The 16,943-nt window shown below is 38.0% G+C and overlaps 1 protein-coding gene and 1 pseudogene across 4 annotated transcripts in view; one reads left to right on the top strand and one right to left on the bottom strand.

The window, feature by feature from the left end:
- The window catches only part of LOC125156392 (ankyrin repeat domain-containing protein 26-like), a 109,921-nt gene that overhangs the window by 45,388 nt on the left and 47,590 nt on the right, over positions 1–16,943 (top strand). For 2 of the 4 annotated variants that reach the window (XM_047842402.1, XM_047842401.1), the window contains exons 28-31: positions 2–63; positions 6,406–6,572; positions 11,781–11,951; positions 14,791–14,926. In XM_047842402.1, coding sequence (XP_047698358.1) covers positions 14,812–14,926 — 115 coding nt within the window. In that variant the 5' untranslated portion in view covers positions 2–63; positions 6,406–6,572; positions 11,781–11,951; positions 14,791–14,811. Of the gene's footprint in view, position 1; positions 64–1,917; positions 2,558–6,405; positions 6,573–11,780; positions 11,952–14,790; positions 14,927–16,943 lie in introns of those variants that run through there. The other 2 variants (XR_007148578.1, XR_007148576.1) reach the window with 2 other exon arrangements.
- Positions 16,257–16,641, bottom strand: LOC125156393 (40S ribosomal protein S15a-like; annotated as a pseudogene).

Below are 16,943 nucleotides of genomic sequence, written 5' to 3'. Positions count from 1 at the left end.
GATATGATGTCAGCATTAGAATTAGGAGAAGAGGAAGATGTAGAATCACCTTCTCTTCCTGAGGTACTGTCTTCTTCTTATTTTTAAGTATAAGCATGGAGTGATGTTAAAACGTCCAAGAGATGCTTTGACTTCACTCTCTCATCTCTGCATTTGCCCACAGAAACGATTTCCTTCTGTGTTTTCCTATATGTGATAAAATAATTATGTGTTAATTATGAGCACACAGCATAGTAGAGTTCTGCTAATTTGCAGACGTAATGAAAGTTGTGTAGTATTAGTGCAGAAAACGGAGGCTTGGAGGGAATGAGTTTGGGTTTTGAAGTTAAGGTATCTGAAACACTAAAGAATTACTCTAGGTCAACGTATGGCCAAGTGTATGATCCTGTGGTGTATACGGGATCATGTGTCAGACTCCTCCTGACATCCAGAAAGAGTTTGGATTATGGTGTTTACAACTTGAACCTTCCAAAGATATGGCCTGGGACTTGATAATAATATATTTGGATTGTCAAGTAGATCTACAAGGAGCATTGGGATTATGATGAGCACAGTTTGGTTTAGTGGTGCTTCAATAAGTAAAACCCATTTTGGATAATTAAAATAACTTCGCAGTCCTACTTGTGGTAATGTAAGTAAAGTAATGATGACCTATTCTAAGGTGACAACTAGGGAAGGAGGTGAAAAGGTCCTGATCTCTTAGGCTCAGGCAGCTGCTGCATAATGCTACAAGCACTGTACTTGAAATCAAAAGACATGCTAGCATCTTGGTTCCGTCACTTCCTAGCTGTGGCATCTTGGAAAAACTTGCTTGAATGTCAATGACCTCGTTCCTAAAAATGGCACTAATAGCCACCTCTTGGTTATGTGGAATGAACAAATGTGGCAACGTTTTGTAAACTGTAAAGCGTGCTATAGAAATAGAAGACAAAATGATCGCAGTGGCTTTTAGTGACTTACTATATATTGAGGATACTTTGTTTGGTGAATGTTTGTTTATTGTTGAGAGCGGGGTGGGGGGACAGAAGATCCGAAGCAGGCTCTGCACTGAGAGCAAGGAGCCCAATGCAGGACTCGAACTCATGAAATTGAGAACATGACCTGAGCCAAAGTTGGGCGCCTAGTCGACTAAGTCACCCAGGCCCCCCAAGAAAATACTTGTTTGGAATGTGAAGATGTCTGAAGGCCAATAAAATGGCCATAGTGTCCAGAAAAGAATGGGAAAGTAGGAACGGGGTTTTGATTTTCTAATTTGGCTCTATGTTAAGTTCCAGTAATCTCTTGGTGGAGACATCATACAGGTATGCAGTTGACCCTTGAACCAGGTGGGTTTGTACCGTGGGAGTCCACTTACACACAGATATTTTTCAATAAATAGAGTACTCTCCTGTAAACGTATTTTCTGTTCCTTATGATTTCTTTCTCTTTTAATTATTTCTTTTGACAGAGAGAGGACAGAGTACGTGGGTCGGTGAGGGCAGGGGAGAGAGAGAATCTTAAGCTGATTCACACTGCCATCGCATTTCTTTCTCTTTGATATTAATTGATTTGGCTGCTAATAGTTTAAAGTTTTCCAATTATCTAGTTATTAATCTTTAAAAAGTACTCAAATGTACTTTAGTGCTCGTTATAAGGGATGGTAAGCTAAATAGTTTTTAAGGTTTGTAACATTAAAAATCATCTAACTTATTTTTTGGTCGATTTAACACGTAATGGATTTTTTAGTTCCAAAAACTGACAAGGTTAAGTTTATGAGTCATATTTTTCTTCTGCCTTAGGCTAAGGCAAGTTAGTTTTCACTTCTTACAGGAAGTTACAATCCAGTGACTTGGGAACAGCTAAACATAGGTTAAGAAAGTTAACAGTTAAATTGTAATTATTTTCTCATTTTTCTTTTTCCATACTTGATTACTTAAGGTATTTTTACAAACATGTATCCTGGCAGAAAAGACATGTGAAAATCAAAACAAGGAAATTAACCATCCGTTTTTGCAACTGCAAAAAATGACTCAAGAACCAGCAATGAATAAGGAATGTGATAGGGAGCATGATATATCTGTATATTTAAGACATGCTTCTATGCAAAACTTTGAGGAAATGTAGATCAAATAAGACAAATTAGACTGGAAAAATAGCTTAAAACTCATCACCAGTGAATGAAAGCTGAAGTTGTTGAAATTTGTTTATAATACAGCATTCCTACTCATCTTGAAGAACCACCACGGGGTCACTCTAAGAAGGAACCAACTGAAAGGAGATACCTTTGAATTGGACAGATACTGTAGTTGATTGTGAGGAAGAAGATGCATTTGGAGTGTCTGTCTCGGTAGTATTTCAGGCATTTCCTGAACAAAATGAGCCTAGTCTTGAAAATGTCATTCTCTCTTATTCATACTCTGGGTCCCCAGAATATGCTCGCCAGTCATCTTCTAAGCTTTCTTTAAAAGAAAGCAAATCATCAGGGACATATAAATCAAAACCACACTGAGATATCACCTCACACCAGTCAAGAGTGGGTAAATGAACAAATCGGGAGACTATGGATCCTGGCGAGGATGTGGAGAAACAAGAACCCTCTTGCACTGTTGGTGGGAATGCAAACTGGTGCAGCCACTCTGAAAAACAGTGTGGAGGTTCCTCAAAAAATGAAAAATAGATCTACCCTATGACCCAGCAATAGCACTGCTAGGAATTTACCCAAGGGATACAGGAGTGCCGATGTGTAGGGGCACTTGTACCCCAATGTTTATAGCAGCACTTTCAACAATCGCCAAATTTATGGAAAGAGTCTAAATGTCCATCACCTGACAAATGGATAAAGAAATTGTGCTTTATATACACAATGGAATACTACTTGGCCATGAGAAAGAATGAAATATGGCCTTTTGTAGCAATGTGCATGGAACTGGAGAGTGTGATGCTAAGTGAAATAAGCCATACAGAGAAAGACAGATACCATATGTTTTCACTCTTTTGTGGATCCTGAGAAACTTAACAGAAGACCATGGGGGAGGGGAAGTGAAAACAAAACAAAACAAAAAAAACCTTAGAGAGGGAGAGAGCCAAACCATAAGAGACTCTTACAAACTGAGAATAAATTGAGGATTGATGGGGGATGGGAGGGAGGGGAGGCTGGGTGATGGGCATTGAGGAGGGCACCTGTTGGGATGAACACTGGGTGTTGTATGGAAACCAACTTGACAATAAATTTCATATTACAGAAAGAAAGAAAGTAAATCAGACTATGAAAATGAGAACAAACCAGACATTGAGCATCTTTTTAACAACAATGAGGATTTTTAAAATGATATAGAAAATAAAAAAGCGAGGAACCCACTAGTTACATTTAAAGTGAAAGAAGGCCAAGAGTTTGACATGCAAATGGCAAAAAATATGGACCAAAATACCACCGACTGTAAATTAGACCTCAGTCTAGTGATTCAGAGAGCCTTTTTCATTTGTGGATTGTCTGCTGCGATGTGATGAAACACATGGTTCAAACAAAAAGGCATGATATTTCTGCTGTCACAAACACGAGAAAACAAAACCAGTACAAGACTTTTTTCCAGAAGGCTTTATATGCATATAATGACAGTACTCCTAACTATAAAAGTATTGATTCTGAATTAGAAATTGTGAGTTCTTCTTCAGCATCTAGTTTTCCAGCATCTGAAGTATATCTAAGTGAAGAATTACATCAAGATATGCAAAGGTTTAAGAATGAGATAGGCATGTCTCAAGTAGAGTTCCTGTCTTTGGAAAGAGAGAAAGTTCAACCTCCAAAAGAGAAGGAGGTCCGCCTTGCTGTTACTCTTGTTTTTTCTCTTTAGCAATTATCTAATCCATTCTGATTTTCCACTTAAGAGAACAAGAGTTGCATAAAATGGAATTGTCTAAATAAGTAATTGTGTCTGGAAATAGATTATTTCTGCTATCTAACAAATAGGAGTTCAGGAAAACATTCGTATGATTTGTTTTCCTTAAAGTTTCTGTGTCAGTCTTCCAGGTAGTATATGAACTGGGAAACTAACTTAGCTATATAAGTACCATGTGACCTCATGAACCAGAATAACCATAAGGAAACTGCTTAAAAAACATAATAATCTCCAGGTTTTTAAAAAATACATTGACTTAAATATAAATTGCATTTCTATAAACAATAAAATGGGAAAGAAGCAATAACTAAGAGAAGGAATATAAACAAATGTTCCTAGCTAAAGGAATCTATGTATTGCTTCAGTATGTGTCTGTAGACTCTGGGTCTAGGGTTCTTGCTTGTCTAGCAAGACAGCAGCGAGATGCAGGATTACAATGGGAGAGGCAGCTAATGTCCCAGAGAACACAGGAGCCCCGATTAAGGGTCCTTGCTCTGTTTTTATTAGGATCAGAAGGCTTCGAAACATGGTGATGGACGTGCACAAAGAGACAATCTGTGAACGTGAACTCATGGGCATGAGGGAAAGAGGGTTTGAAGATACAGGGTGTTAGGGGTTTGGGTCAATATAAAACAAAATCCTGGCCCCTGGAAGATGGTTGTTAACAGCCGACCTGAGGCACCTTCTCTGTTTATCTTAACTAGTCTAGGGGAGAAGACAGATGCTGCCTCAGGATCCACAAGGCACCTTTCTTTTGCTAATTAGCTCCCCTCTGGGCATCTTCACCCTGCAGCCTACAGCCTATAGCCCTATTTACCTGTTTACCTCATTTGGTCCTTCCTTCCTGTGAAAGCAGCTTTCTGCCATAGTACTAAATTGGGGAGTGTGTCCTCCTGAATATCTAATCTTGTTTACCTAACACACCTTGGTCTTAGAGCCTTTGCCCGCCCTCTCTATACCTAGATACCTAATCTTGTTTACCCAAACTTGGGTGTGAGTTCCTATGGCTTTGTAATTTTTTACACCTGGTTAACCCATCAGTGCAGGCTCAGGGAATTCCTAAGCTTATTGCCCACAAATATAGGCAGTCTTGTCTGCTTTACTCACAATCTTGGAACTTAGAATTTCTACATGACCCCTTTGAGATAGGCTTAGTAACAGCTATTTGTACTGTCAACCCCTTTTTTCCACATTTTTTAATCATCATTCTCAGATGTTTCTGTTGAGTCAAACCTTCACTTTATGTTCAATAAAGTATGATACCTTTTGGCCTGTATGATTTTTTTAAACATTTATTTATTTTTGAGACAGAGAGAGACAGAGCATGAACGGGGGAGGGTCAGAGAGAGAGAGAGAGGGAGACACAGAATCGGAAACAGGCTCCAGGCCCCAAGCTGTCAGCACAGAGCCCAACGCGGGGCTCGAACTCACGAACCGCGAGATCATGACCTGAGCTGAAGTCGGACGCTCAACCGACCGAGCCACCCAGGCGCCCCTGGCCTGTATGATTTTTACCATGTAGGTAGCATGAACCTTCAGCAAACCTTCAGTATTTAACTCCAAGGGAGAAAACTGACTTTTGAGATGTGTGGACTTTAGAAATAGACAAAATCTAGAGATACCCTCCTTTAAAAGAATAAGTAGCTAATCTCCTCGTCCCCTATCAAGGTATTAATTTACTGTGCCAAAGTCACACTTTTCATGCATCTGATTAATTTAATGAATTTGTGGTCATTTCTCTGATTCAGCATTCAAGAATCGTATCATCTCTTTTGGTGCCATAAAATGCTAGGGAATGCCACTTTAGGAACTTGGGACAAATCATTTAACCTTTTTGAGTTTTACTCGTGTTATCAGTAGCAAATGGGATTAAAGGTGATCATTACTTTTATACCCTCTCCCTATAAAGTTTTATGGTTATTGAATGTGAGATTCGGAGAGCGTTACTAATTTCCCAGAATTCCACCCTAACGTCCATTTCACTTTGTTCCTTTTGTGTTGTGGCAAACTTTGGTTCATAAATTTAGGGGACACTGTCACTTTTTTTGAGAACCTTAGGATCCAAAAGAAAAAGAACTGTAAAAGGCAGTCAGGGAAAGAATAGCTCCGTGCAGAAAAAGGAAAGCTTCCTGTTTTTGTTACTGGAGCACCTCCATGTCCCATGTTTTAAATCTGGCTGTTGTGTAAAACCCAGGTGGTAAGGATAGAAAAGGACAAATTTTGTCTCTTGTCTTTTTATTTCTTTGTATCTCTTGGTCAGATGGGGTGGGGGGGTGGGGTGGGGAATTCTCGGTAGCAAAGTGTGGATATGAATAAGAGTACAAAATTAAGAAAGCCCTTTTAGAAATTTTGGTAACTTCTGCTTTTTTTTAAATTCCAAGAGAAATGAAGCCGAGTTTATAAAAATTACAATTACTTGTAATGATAAAGTAAACACAGAATATTTTCCTCCATTGAATCTATGACAAACTGTCAACTGATAAAATGAATGAAAAAACTTTTTATTGACTAAAGTAACAATTACCTTTAGTATCAAGTTCCATTAAAGGTTGAAGAAAAAAAGAAGCACAGAGGAAGTGACATGGAAGTATCAGAAAACATACATGGTGCTGCGGCTGCTGGATTAATTCCACAAAGACAGAATGGAAAAACTGATAACCATCAATTGCCTATTACAGAAAATAAAGATTCTGATAGGTAAGCCTATAGCAATATTTAAATACTAGGTAATTGTTATTTTCCTATGCAACAAACTTTTCTAGTTTGAGCTAATGTTCATAATGAACAATTTTCGTATTTTTCGTGGAGATATTTCATCCTACGTGCTAATGAGAAAAATGTAAATACCAATGAGATACCATTTTTTGCAGTCATAGTGATAAATATTTTATTAAAAAGAATAACCAAAGTTAGGAAATGTGAGGAAAATGACATTCTTAGACACTGTGGCTGGATGAAATTGGTAACTCCTTTCTGAAAGGTGATTTAGCAGTGTATTTCCAAATTTCAAATATGTCGGGGCGCCTGGGTGCCTCAGTTGGTTAAGCGTCCAACTTCGGCTCAGGTCATGATCTTGCACTTCACGAGCTTGAGCCTTGCGTCAGGCTCTGTGCTAACAGCTCAGAGCCTGGAGCCTGTTTCAGATTGTGTCTCCCTCTTTCTCTGCCCCTCCCCTGCTTTTGCTCTGTCTCTGTCACTGTCAAAAATAAATAGTATAACATGAGAAAAATATGTCAGGTAGGTCATCCCTTTATTCCAGTGGTTTCATTGCCAGGACTGGGTCCGTCTGAAATACGGAGCTTTTATCCTATGTTTTCTTCTAGGACTTTTATGATTTAAGATTTTATATAGAAGTCTTTATTTGAGTTTGGGTTGACTTTTGTGAGTGGTGTAAGGTAGAGGCACAGTTTTCTTCTTTTGCATGTTAATATCCAGTTTTCTCAGCATCATGTATTGAAGAGATTACCTTTTCTCTTTTGAGTATTCTTGGGTCTCTTAACAAAGAGACTTTATGCATGGGTTTTTAGTTGACTTTATGCATGGGTTTATTTCTGGGTTCTTGATTCTGTTTCATTCATCTTTGTGTTTGTTTTTGTGCAACTTCGTACGGTTTTTATTACCGTAACTTTGTAATAGTTTGACACCAGCAAGTGTGATGCTTCCAGATTTTTTCTTCTTTCTTAGGATTGCTTTGGCTATTTGGGGTCTTTTTTGTTCCTTACACATTTGAGGAATGCTTTTCCTATTTCTGTGAAAATGGTCATTGCAATTTTGACAAGGATTGCATTGACTCTGTAGGTGGTTTCAGGTAATGTGGATATTTAATGATACTAATTTTTCAAATCCATGAACAATGGGCTATCTTCCCATTTGTTTGTGTCTCTGCTGTTTCTTTTACCAATGTCTTGTAGTTTTTACTGTACCTATCTTTCAGAAATCCTTGATTAAATTTATTCCAAAGTATTTTGTTCTTTTTGGTGTTTTGGGGAAGGGGATTTTTTCCTTATATTTCTTTTTCAGCTATTTCATTGTTATTGTTTAGAAATGCAACTGATCTCTTGATGCTGATTTTGTAATTTTTTTAACTAAATATAATCTATTGTCAAATTGGTTTCCATACAACACCCAGTGCTCATCCCAACAGGTGCCCTTCTCAATGCCCATTGCCCACTTTCCCCTATCCCCCACCTCCTATCAACCCTTAGTTTATTCTCAGTGTTTATGAGTCTCTTATTGTTTGCCTCCCTCCCTCTCTGTAACTTATTTTCCCCCGTTCCCCCCCCCCCCACCCATGGTCTCCTGTCAAGTTTCTCAGGATCCACATATAAGTGAAAACATATGGTATCTGTCTTTCTCTGCCTGACTTATTTTCACTTCGCATAATACCCTCCAGTTCCATCCACGTTGTTGCAAATGACCAGATTTCACTCTTTCTCATTGCCAAGTAGTATTCTACTGTATATATAAACTACATCTTCTTTCTCCATTCGTCGGGTGATGGACATTTAGGCTCTTTCCATAATTTGGCGATTGTTGAAAGTGCTACTGTATACATTGGGGTACATGTGCCCCTATGCATCAGCACTCCTGTATCCCTTGGGTAAATTCCCAGCAGTGCTATTGCTGGGTCCTAGGGTTGTTCTATTTTTAATTATTTGAGGAACCTCCACGCTGTTTTCCAGAGTGGCTGCACCAGTTTGCATTCCCACCAACAGTGCAAGAGGGTTCCCGTTTCTCCACATCCTCACCCACATCTGTAGTCTCCTGATTTGTTCATTTTAGCCACTCTTACCAGCATGAGGTGGTATCTCAGTGTGGTTTTGATTTGTATTTCGCTGATGAGGAGTGACGTTGAGCATCTTTCCATGTGTGTCTGTTGTCCATTTGGATGTCTTCTTTGGAAAAGTGTTTATTCATGTCTTCTGCCCATTTCTTCCCTGGATTATTTGTTTTGTGGGTGTGGATTTTGGTGAGTTCTTTACAGGTTCTGGATATTAGCCCTTCCTTTTTCCGATATGTCATTTGCAAATATCTTCTCCCATTCTGTCGGTTGCCTTTTGGTTTTGTTGATTGATTCCTTTGCAGTGCAGAAGATTTTATCTTGATGAAGTCCCAATAGTTCACTTTTGCTTTTAATTCCCTTGCCTTTGGAGATGTGTCAAGTAAGAAATTGCTGTGGCAGAGGTCAAAGAGGTTTTTTTTCCTGCTTTCTCCTCTAGGGTTTTGATGGTTTCCTGTCTCACATTCAGGCCCTTCATCCATTTTGAGTTTATTTGTGTGTATGGTGTAAGAAAAGTCGTCTAGTTTCATTCTTCTGCATGTTGCTGTCCAGTTCTACCAGAAGAAAGAGACTGTCTTTTTTTTCCATGGGATACTGTTTCCTGCTTTGTCAATGTTTAGTTGGCCATACATTTGTGGGTTCACCTCTGGGGTTTCTATTCTATTCCATTGGTCTGTGTGTCTGTTTTTGTGCCAATACCATACTGTCTTGATGATCACAGCTTTGTAGTAGAGGCTGAAGAGACAGAGTGTGTACAGGGGAAGGGCAGAGAGAAAGAGAGAGAGAGAGAGAGAGAGAGAGAGAGAGAGAGAGAATCCAAAGCAGGCTCCAGGCTCTGAACTGTCAGCACAGAGCCCAATAGGGGGCTTGAACCACAAACCACGAGATCATGAGCTTAGCCGAAGTCAGAAGCTTAACTGACTGAGCCACCCAGGCACCCCTGCATCTTTATGTTGATTTTTTATGCTTCATCCTTGGAACAGCTTTTTGGTGGTATCTTCAGGATTTTGTATATATAAGAACATATCATCTGCAAAGACAGTTTTATTTCTTCTTTTCTGACTTGGATGCCTTTTATTTCCTTTTCTTGCCTGACTGCTTTGACTAGGACTTCCTCTATCCTGTTGAATAGGAGTGGTCAAGTTGGAAATTTTGCCTTGTTCTTGAACTTAGAATAAAAGTTTTCAGTTTTTTACCACTGCATATGATGTTGGCTCTGGGCTTATCATATTGGACTTCATTATGTCCAGGTGTGACAATTCAGTACCCACTTTGTTGAGAGTTTTTATCCTGAAAAGATGAATTAGGTCAAATGCTTTTTCCTCACATGTTGGGATGATGATATAATTTTTTTTTATCCTGTTAATGTGGTGTATCAAATGTATTTATTCGATTTGATTTCTGAAGGATAATTTTGCTGAGTAAAGTATTCTTGATTGGTAGTCTTTTTTCTCTTAGCACTTTGAATATGTAATCCCACTGCCTCCTGGCATGGAAGGTTTCTGCTGAGAAGTTGCGAATAGCCTTATGAGGGTTCGCTTGTAGTCACATAGTCTTTCCTCACTCTTTTTCATTATTTTTACTTTGTTCTCTGCTGACTGGATAATTTAATAGTTCCTGTCTTTCAATTCACGTTTTTTTTTTGGTTGATCCATTTCCTGTCAGTGATCACTCTTGTTTTTTTCATCTCCTTCATTATACTCTTCAGCTCCAGGATTTTTGTTTAGTTAGATTTTACTATTTCCAGCTCTTTGTTAAGCTTCTCATTTTATTCATAGAGTGTTTTTCTGATTTTACTGAATTGGCTTTTTGTGTTTTTCTTGTAACTCACTGAGTTTCCTTAAAATTGCTATTTTTGAATTCTCTTTTGAATAAATTACAGATCTCCATGTGTTTCCGATTGATTACTGGAAGATTATTGTGATCCTTTGATGGTATCATATTTCCTTGATATTTTATATTCTTTGCAATTTTGCATTGCTGTCTTTGCATTTGAAGTAGCAGTCACCTCCTCCAGTCTTTAATGACTACCTCTTCAGTGTGTCCAAACCTGATTTTTTTGCTCCAGTGGTATGCTGGAAATTCTCTGCAGGACACCTGGTTTTCCAAAAAGGCTCTCTCATCCGCGGGCTATTAATCCTAGACAGTGTTTTCTAGGGAGGGACTCCCAGATGTGGCTGAGAGGGAGGAGCTGGAGGCACTTTATGGGCTATTGCTAGGTCCACAGATTAGACTGTAGTACGTATGCCTGTTACCTGATGCACGGGTAGGCAAGACTTTTCCTCGGTCCCTTGGAAAATGGTGCTAGATTCCCACAGCTCCTGCAAAGGCAGTTTTGCCTGTGGGTGGATAAGATGCCAGTTGTAGGTGGGGAGACGCAACAAGGTACATCTTATTCAGCTATGATACTGATATCGCTCTGACATATGGGTATTTTAAAAGTAGTTTTCCCCTAAGATATTTCCTTGATTTCTTCTTTCATGTTATATGGACCTCATGCTACTTTAAAACTTTGTTGAAATTAAGCATTCTTATATTTAAAAGCAAAGCCGAAAATATAGCACAAATCTAGTTATTACTCCCATGTCTAAGAGTCACTGCCTTTAGGAAATGAACTCTAACTTTTTAGTGTAACCTTCAAGGTTCTTCAGAGTTTCTTTCCTGACTGATCTCTTACTACTTGCTTCCATGTATTTTATGCTTTTTTCCAAGTTCCTAAAAGCTTATACGTTTTCCTTTCAAGGCACCTAGATGCCATCTGTGTAATCTTTGTGCTCACATTCTAATCTCTAAGAAAACGGTTTTCTCCCGTTTCTTTCCCTGGTGACCTCTGCTGTTTATTTTCCCTCTTCAGTAAAGCCTTTCTTGTCCTCACTTGCAGCTTTTCACATGTCCATTCTTACAAATCACATTGTATTCTAATTGTATATTTATCTGTGTTTGAAGCAACAGATGAGTATTTCCTTGTGTATGGTTGGTACTTCAGCATTGTTCTCTCAAGTAATCAACTTAAGTCAGATGGGTAAAATTCAGAACTTGATGAAAATTGTCTTTTTATTCTTTATCAGTAAAATTATTAGAAAACATTGGCTTTTTTATGGCTTTTTAATGGCTTTTTTTTAAAGGAGGGAACCTGGTTTACATATGAAGAAGATAAAGAAAGGTGAAAATGAAAAAGGGACATCAAAAGGATCTGTGATCACACCAGTGTTGCAGAAGGCAGATGCCCTAACTGGTGGTCCACTACAAAAGAATGATGGCAGCCATTTCAGTGAAAAGGATCAGCATGAAAGCAGGTAAAATCTATAAATTCTTTATGTGCCTGTGAAGGAATTTTAGCAGTGATTACCTTTTGTGGAAATAAAATGCTGTAGTGTAGGTAGGTCCAAGCTAAAGCAAGAAATACTCAACATATCAAACACACTGCTTGAAAAGTTGTGATGAGGGTAAGTGACTTTGTCAAGGAGCAGTTTCAGTAGTCACCATGGAAGCATGGAAGATGAGTAAGTGTAAACAACACCTTAGAGCATTTTAATTGGGAAAGGTAATAGAGAAATGGATGATAACTGAAAAAGAATGTGAATTACAAAGGCATTTTCTTTCTCTTTTTATTTTAAGATGGGGGCTTTAGAGAATGTATTCTGTTGGAAATGATCAATAGAGATAGACATGGTTAGTTAATTTAATTTTGTTTGCGTTTCCAAACATTAGGAAGTTTGTTGATTGTATTACATTCTCTTTTAAAGATTATAGTAATTGTCTTTAGTACTCTTATTCATGTAATTTTGTGGAAGAAGTTGGTTTATTCTGAATTGGTTCCTCAATGGGGTATTCTCATACAATTGAATGTGCAGATTTAAAAATATATATGTATGTATGCAAGTATATATACATATATATATGTATATATATGCCTGTGTAATTCTATATGTATATATAAGTATATGTGTATGAGTTCTATATGTATATATGTGTGTGTATGTGTGTATATATATATATATATATATATATGTATATATATATACACATACACACACACACACACTTATCATAAATGTATGCAAACACTGAGGCCATTCTGAATAAAGCTAATCCTTCCTTGTGATTTTAGATATCCAGTGCCTTTGATAATATCACAAATAGCTATGATTTTGTTAGGGACTTTAAAGTTTCTGGTTCTATTAAGTTAATATTATTTAGGTTCTAGGGAAAGGGGAAGATTTTGTTTATTTACAATTGGAAAAGAAACTAGTAATCCATAACAGATTATTCCTTTTGGACTAGAGAGCTCTAAATTACCAAAACCATGCTTCCTGTACCAACAGTGCCATTGACACAGGTTGTATGCTCAATAAGTATGTGTTGAATGTGGGAATAAACAGTGGAATGAATGGATGAATGAATGAATGAATGAATGCCTGTTGAGGAACTTCTCTAGAAGAAGCAAATCTTTAGTTTATTGAAAGTAGATTTCCCATCTTGCCAAGTATAAAGTCTCTTAAAAAATATGTAAGATTCAGAAATTGTTATGTATCACCATAGCTAGAAATCGAATCATAATATAGATTCATTTGCTGTCATATTAGTTAGAAACACTGGAGTATTACTTTAACCACATAGTATAAAACATATGCTTTGAAGGCACATTCCTGGGTTTGAATTCAGGGTCTGTTCTTGGCCAGCAACGAGGGCTTCTTGGGCAAGTCACTTCGACTTTCTGTGCCTCATTTTCTTCCTGTGTAAAATACCTAATATAATAACCTACTTCATAGGATTGTTGTGGGGCTTCAAATACCTTGAAGACATGTAAAGTGCTCATAGTAATGCCTAGAGAGTAGTTGCATAGTGAGTCTTCAACACGTTAATATCATGACTGTTAAAAAGGGGTTCTTTCATATAGGGACTTGCACTTTCCAAATAGGTTTTAGTGCCAATAAAAGCTTATTTTTAGTAAAATGACAACAACAGAAACAATGGTATCATTCCTATCAAATAATGCAAGTAGCATTAGGATTTTCCTTTGCTTTTGTTAGTTTTTACCTAACTTTAGTACTTTGTTGTGCTCGCTTCAGCGGCACATATACTACAACTGGATACACCTAATCCTTTGTTAATATTAGTAGTGTATTTTTTATGTTGTTTAATGTTACTCTGTTGTTTAATCCCCTTTGTAGAAAATTAGTTTCAAGTGCAGAGATTTTATATCAGAAACAATAGGTTTAGATATGCTTTGTATTTTAAGTATTTAATACTTGCCTGAAAAGAATTGTTGGGTTTTTTCAGACCTGCGAAGAAAATTTCTAAAAAAAAGAACAAGTTAAGCAAAATAGACATTGTAATTTTATTTTATTTATTATTTATTTTATTATATTATTTTGATACGTATTTGTTAGGAATATTGTTCAGTGGCAAAAAAATACTTTATGAAAGATGTAGTGAAAAAATAGAAAATCTTCCTTTGTTGTAGAGACATTTGCTGTGAAAAAGTTGCTTAGAAATACTAGCTATACTGGGGCGCCTGGGTGGCGCAGTCGGTTAAGCGTCCGACTTCAGCCAGGTCATGATCTCGCGGTCTGTGAGTTCGAGCCCCGCGTCGGGCTTTGGGCTGACGGCTCAGAGCCTGGAGCCTGTTTCCGATTCAGTGTCTCCCTCTCTCTGCCCCTCCCCCGTTCATGCTCTGTCTCTTTCTGTCCCCCCCAAAAAATAAATAAATAAACGTTGAAAAAAACAATTAAAAAAAAAAAAAGAAATACTAGCTATGGATAACAGTGTCTTTTTGATAAAAATCCGTTATTTTAAAGTCTCTGTGGTTTTGCTTTTAAATGTTTATTCACTTATTTTTAAAATGTATTTTGAGAGAGAGCACGCACAAGTGGGGGAGGGGCCGAGGGAGAGAAGGAGAGAGAATCTCAAGCAGGCTCCATGCTGTCATTGTGGAGGTCAACGTGGGACTCAAACTCAGGAACCCTGAGGTCATGACCTGAGCCAAAATGGAGTCGGATGCTCAACCGACTGAGCCACTCAGATGCCCCTGTTTTTGCTTTTATAAAAAGATGGGTATTTATCACTTCTCTACACCTAGTATATTTTATAAATATTTGGGGGACATTTTGAAATGGTATTATTCATTGGTAGGTCAAAAAGCAAATTACTTCTATGGATGACCTTGTCGGCTTCATTCAGTCATCTGAAACAGCTTCAGAGCATTGTGAGTTGTCTTACTCTAAGAATTTCATGTTGCTGATTGAACAACTTGGCATGGATTATAAAGGTAGGAAACCTTTTTACGTATATTGCTGTAGTAATATGTACACACCTTGCCTACTACTGCCCCATAGAGCACTGCTGTATTATAGAGCTGCTCATCTCAGAAATATGGTTTATATTAAAATCAAAGGAGAACTATTGTATCCTCCCAGCCAGAGAGTCATCATTTCTACTGTACCTTTCTTAGTGGGAATGGCACATCTAATGTGTTTGTTAACTCTGCTTCTCTTCTGTGCCTTCACCCAGGTCAGGTCATTATTTTTCTCCCAGATGACTGAAATAACCTCAGGACTGTTTTCCCTGCTGTTCTACCTCTCAGGACCTTGGTCTACACTGCAACCATAATTAGTATATGTTTTAAAAAGTGTCTTTCATCATGGTACCCCCTTGCTTAAAGCTTAGCTATTACTTCTCATTGCTATTAGGTTAAAGGCCACAGTCCTCTGGATTCATCTTGTATGGTTTTACATCCTTCTTTCCGTCTGTGTCTTATCCACTGTTTTAGATGTTTCTTCCTGTGAAAGAGCTTTTCGTTTCCAACAGCTTTAGTTAGGTAAACTGCACATGTATGAAGTGTGTCATTTGATAGTTTTGACATATGTTTACACGTATGAAACGATAACCATAATCCAGACAGTTAACATATTCATCACCCTTAAAAATCTCATGTCCCTTTATATTCCCTTCTTATGAAGCTGCCAAATTGTTTTTTAAAGGAGTTGTACGGTTTTCCATTCCCACCAGCAGTCTGTGAGAGCACCAATTCCTGCATACATATTCATGAACACTTAGTATTGTCAGCTTTTTAAATCCTAGCCATTGGGATGGACATTCAGTATGTACCTCATTATGGTTTCAATATACATTTCCCTAATAACGGATGATGGTGAGCATATTTTCATGTGCTTGTTTGCCATCTGTGTATCTTTGAATTGTCCAAATCTTTGGTTGTTTTAAAAATTTGTTTGTTTGGGGGCGCCTGGGTGGCGCAGTCGGTTAAGCGTCCGACTTCAGCCAGGTCATGATCTCGCGGTCCGTGAGTTCGAGCCCCGCGTCAGGCTCTGGGCTGATGGCTCGGAGCCTGGAGCCTGTTTCCGATTCTGTGTCTCCCTCTCTCTCTGCCCCTCCCCCGTTCATGCTCTGTCTCTCTCTGTCCCAAAAATAAATAAATGTTGAAAAAAAAAATTTGTTTGTTTGTTTTCTTAGTTGCTGAGTTTTCAGAATTCTTTTTATATTCTAGACACAGTTCCTTCTTTGTTTTCTTTTTTTTTGTGGTTGTTGTTGTTGTTGTTGTTTCCACTGAAGCATTTTATTTGCACATATGTATTACATCCCTAGAAAAAGAATCCCAGGATTTCCCCTTCTGTGTGTTTTCATCTTCCTTCTTCATGGTCTATGACTGTAGCTGAGGTGGTCAGTATAATGAAACCAAACTGAGCAGATTATTCTGCCATTTTTCTAGATCTTTGCATTGTCCATCAATTCTGGGGCCAGTCACTCCATGCTTGCTTAACCTGCCTGTGAGTTTCACAACAATTTTCCCAACTCTGTGATCATCAATGATTTTAAATTCACCAGTGTAACCATGCTGCTTCATCATCACAGTTAGAAAGTGGACAATGTCTTTGGAGCATGGCCTAGTAAGAACCTGGAGTTTGCTTCTCTCTTCAGTATTGTTATGCTTTGGGGAGCATCTGCCACGACATTCACATGCATCATGATGGTGGCACAGAAAGATGGTGGAAAGAGCTAGATACAGTTCCTTTCTCACTGCTCTTTTTTTGCAAGGTTTTTCTTCTCCCACTCTGTGACTTTTCCTTCTCTCAACAGTGTTTTTGAAGAGCAGTTTTTCTCTTCGGTGAAGTCCAGTTTACACATTCATTTGTTCTTGTATGATTGTTGCTTTTGGTTTTCATATCTAAGAAATAGTTGCATAGCACAAGGTCACAAAGCTTTTCTCTCATGCTTTCTTTTAGAAGTTTTATAGTTTTAGGTCTTACATTTAGATCTATGACCCGTTT

Source organism: Prionailurus viverrinus, chromosome F2, assembly GCF_022837055.1.
Source record: "Prionailurus viverrinus isolate Anna chromosome F2, UM_Priviv_1.0, whole genome shotgun sequence".
Taxonomy (NCBI): domain Eukaryota; kingdom Metazoa; phylum Chordata; class Mammalia; order Carnivora; family Felidae; genus Prionailurus; species Prionailurus viverrinus.
This window is presented reverse-complemented; position numbering and strand designations above follow the sequence as displayed.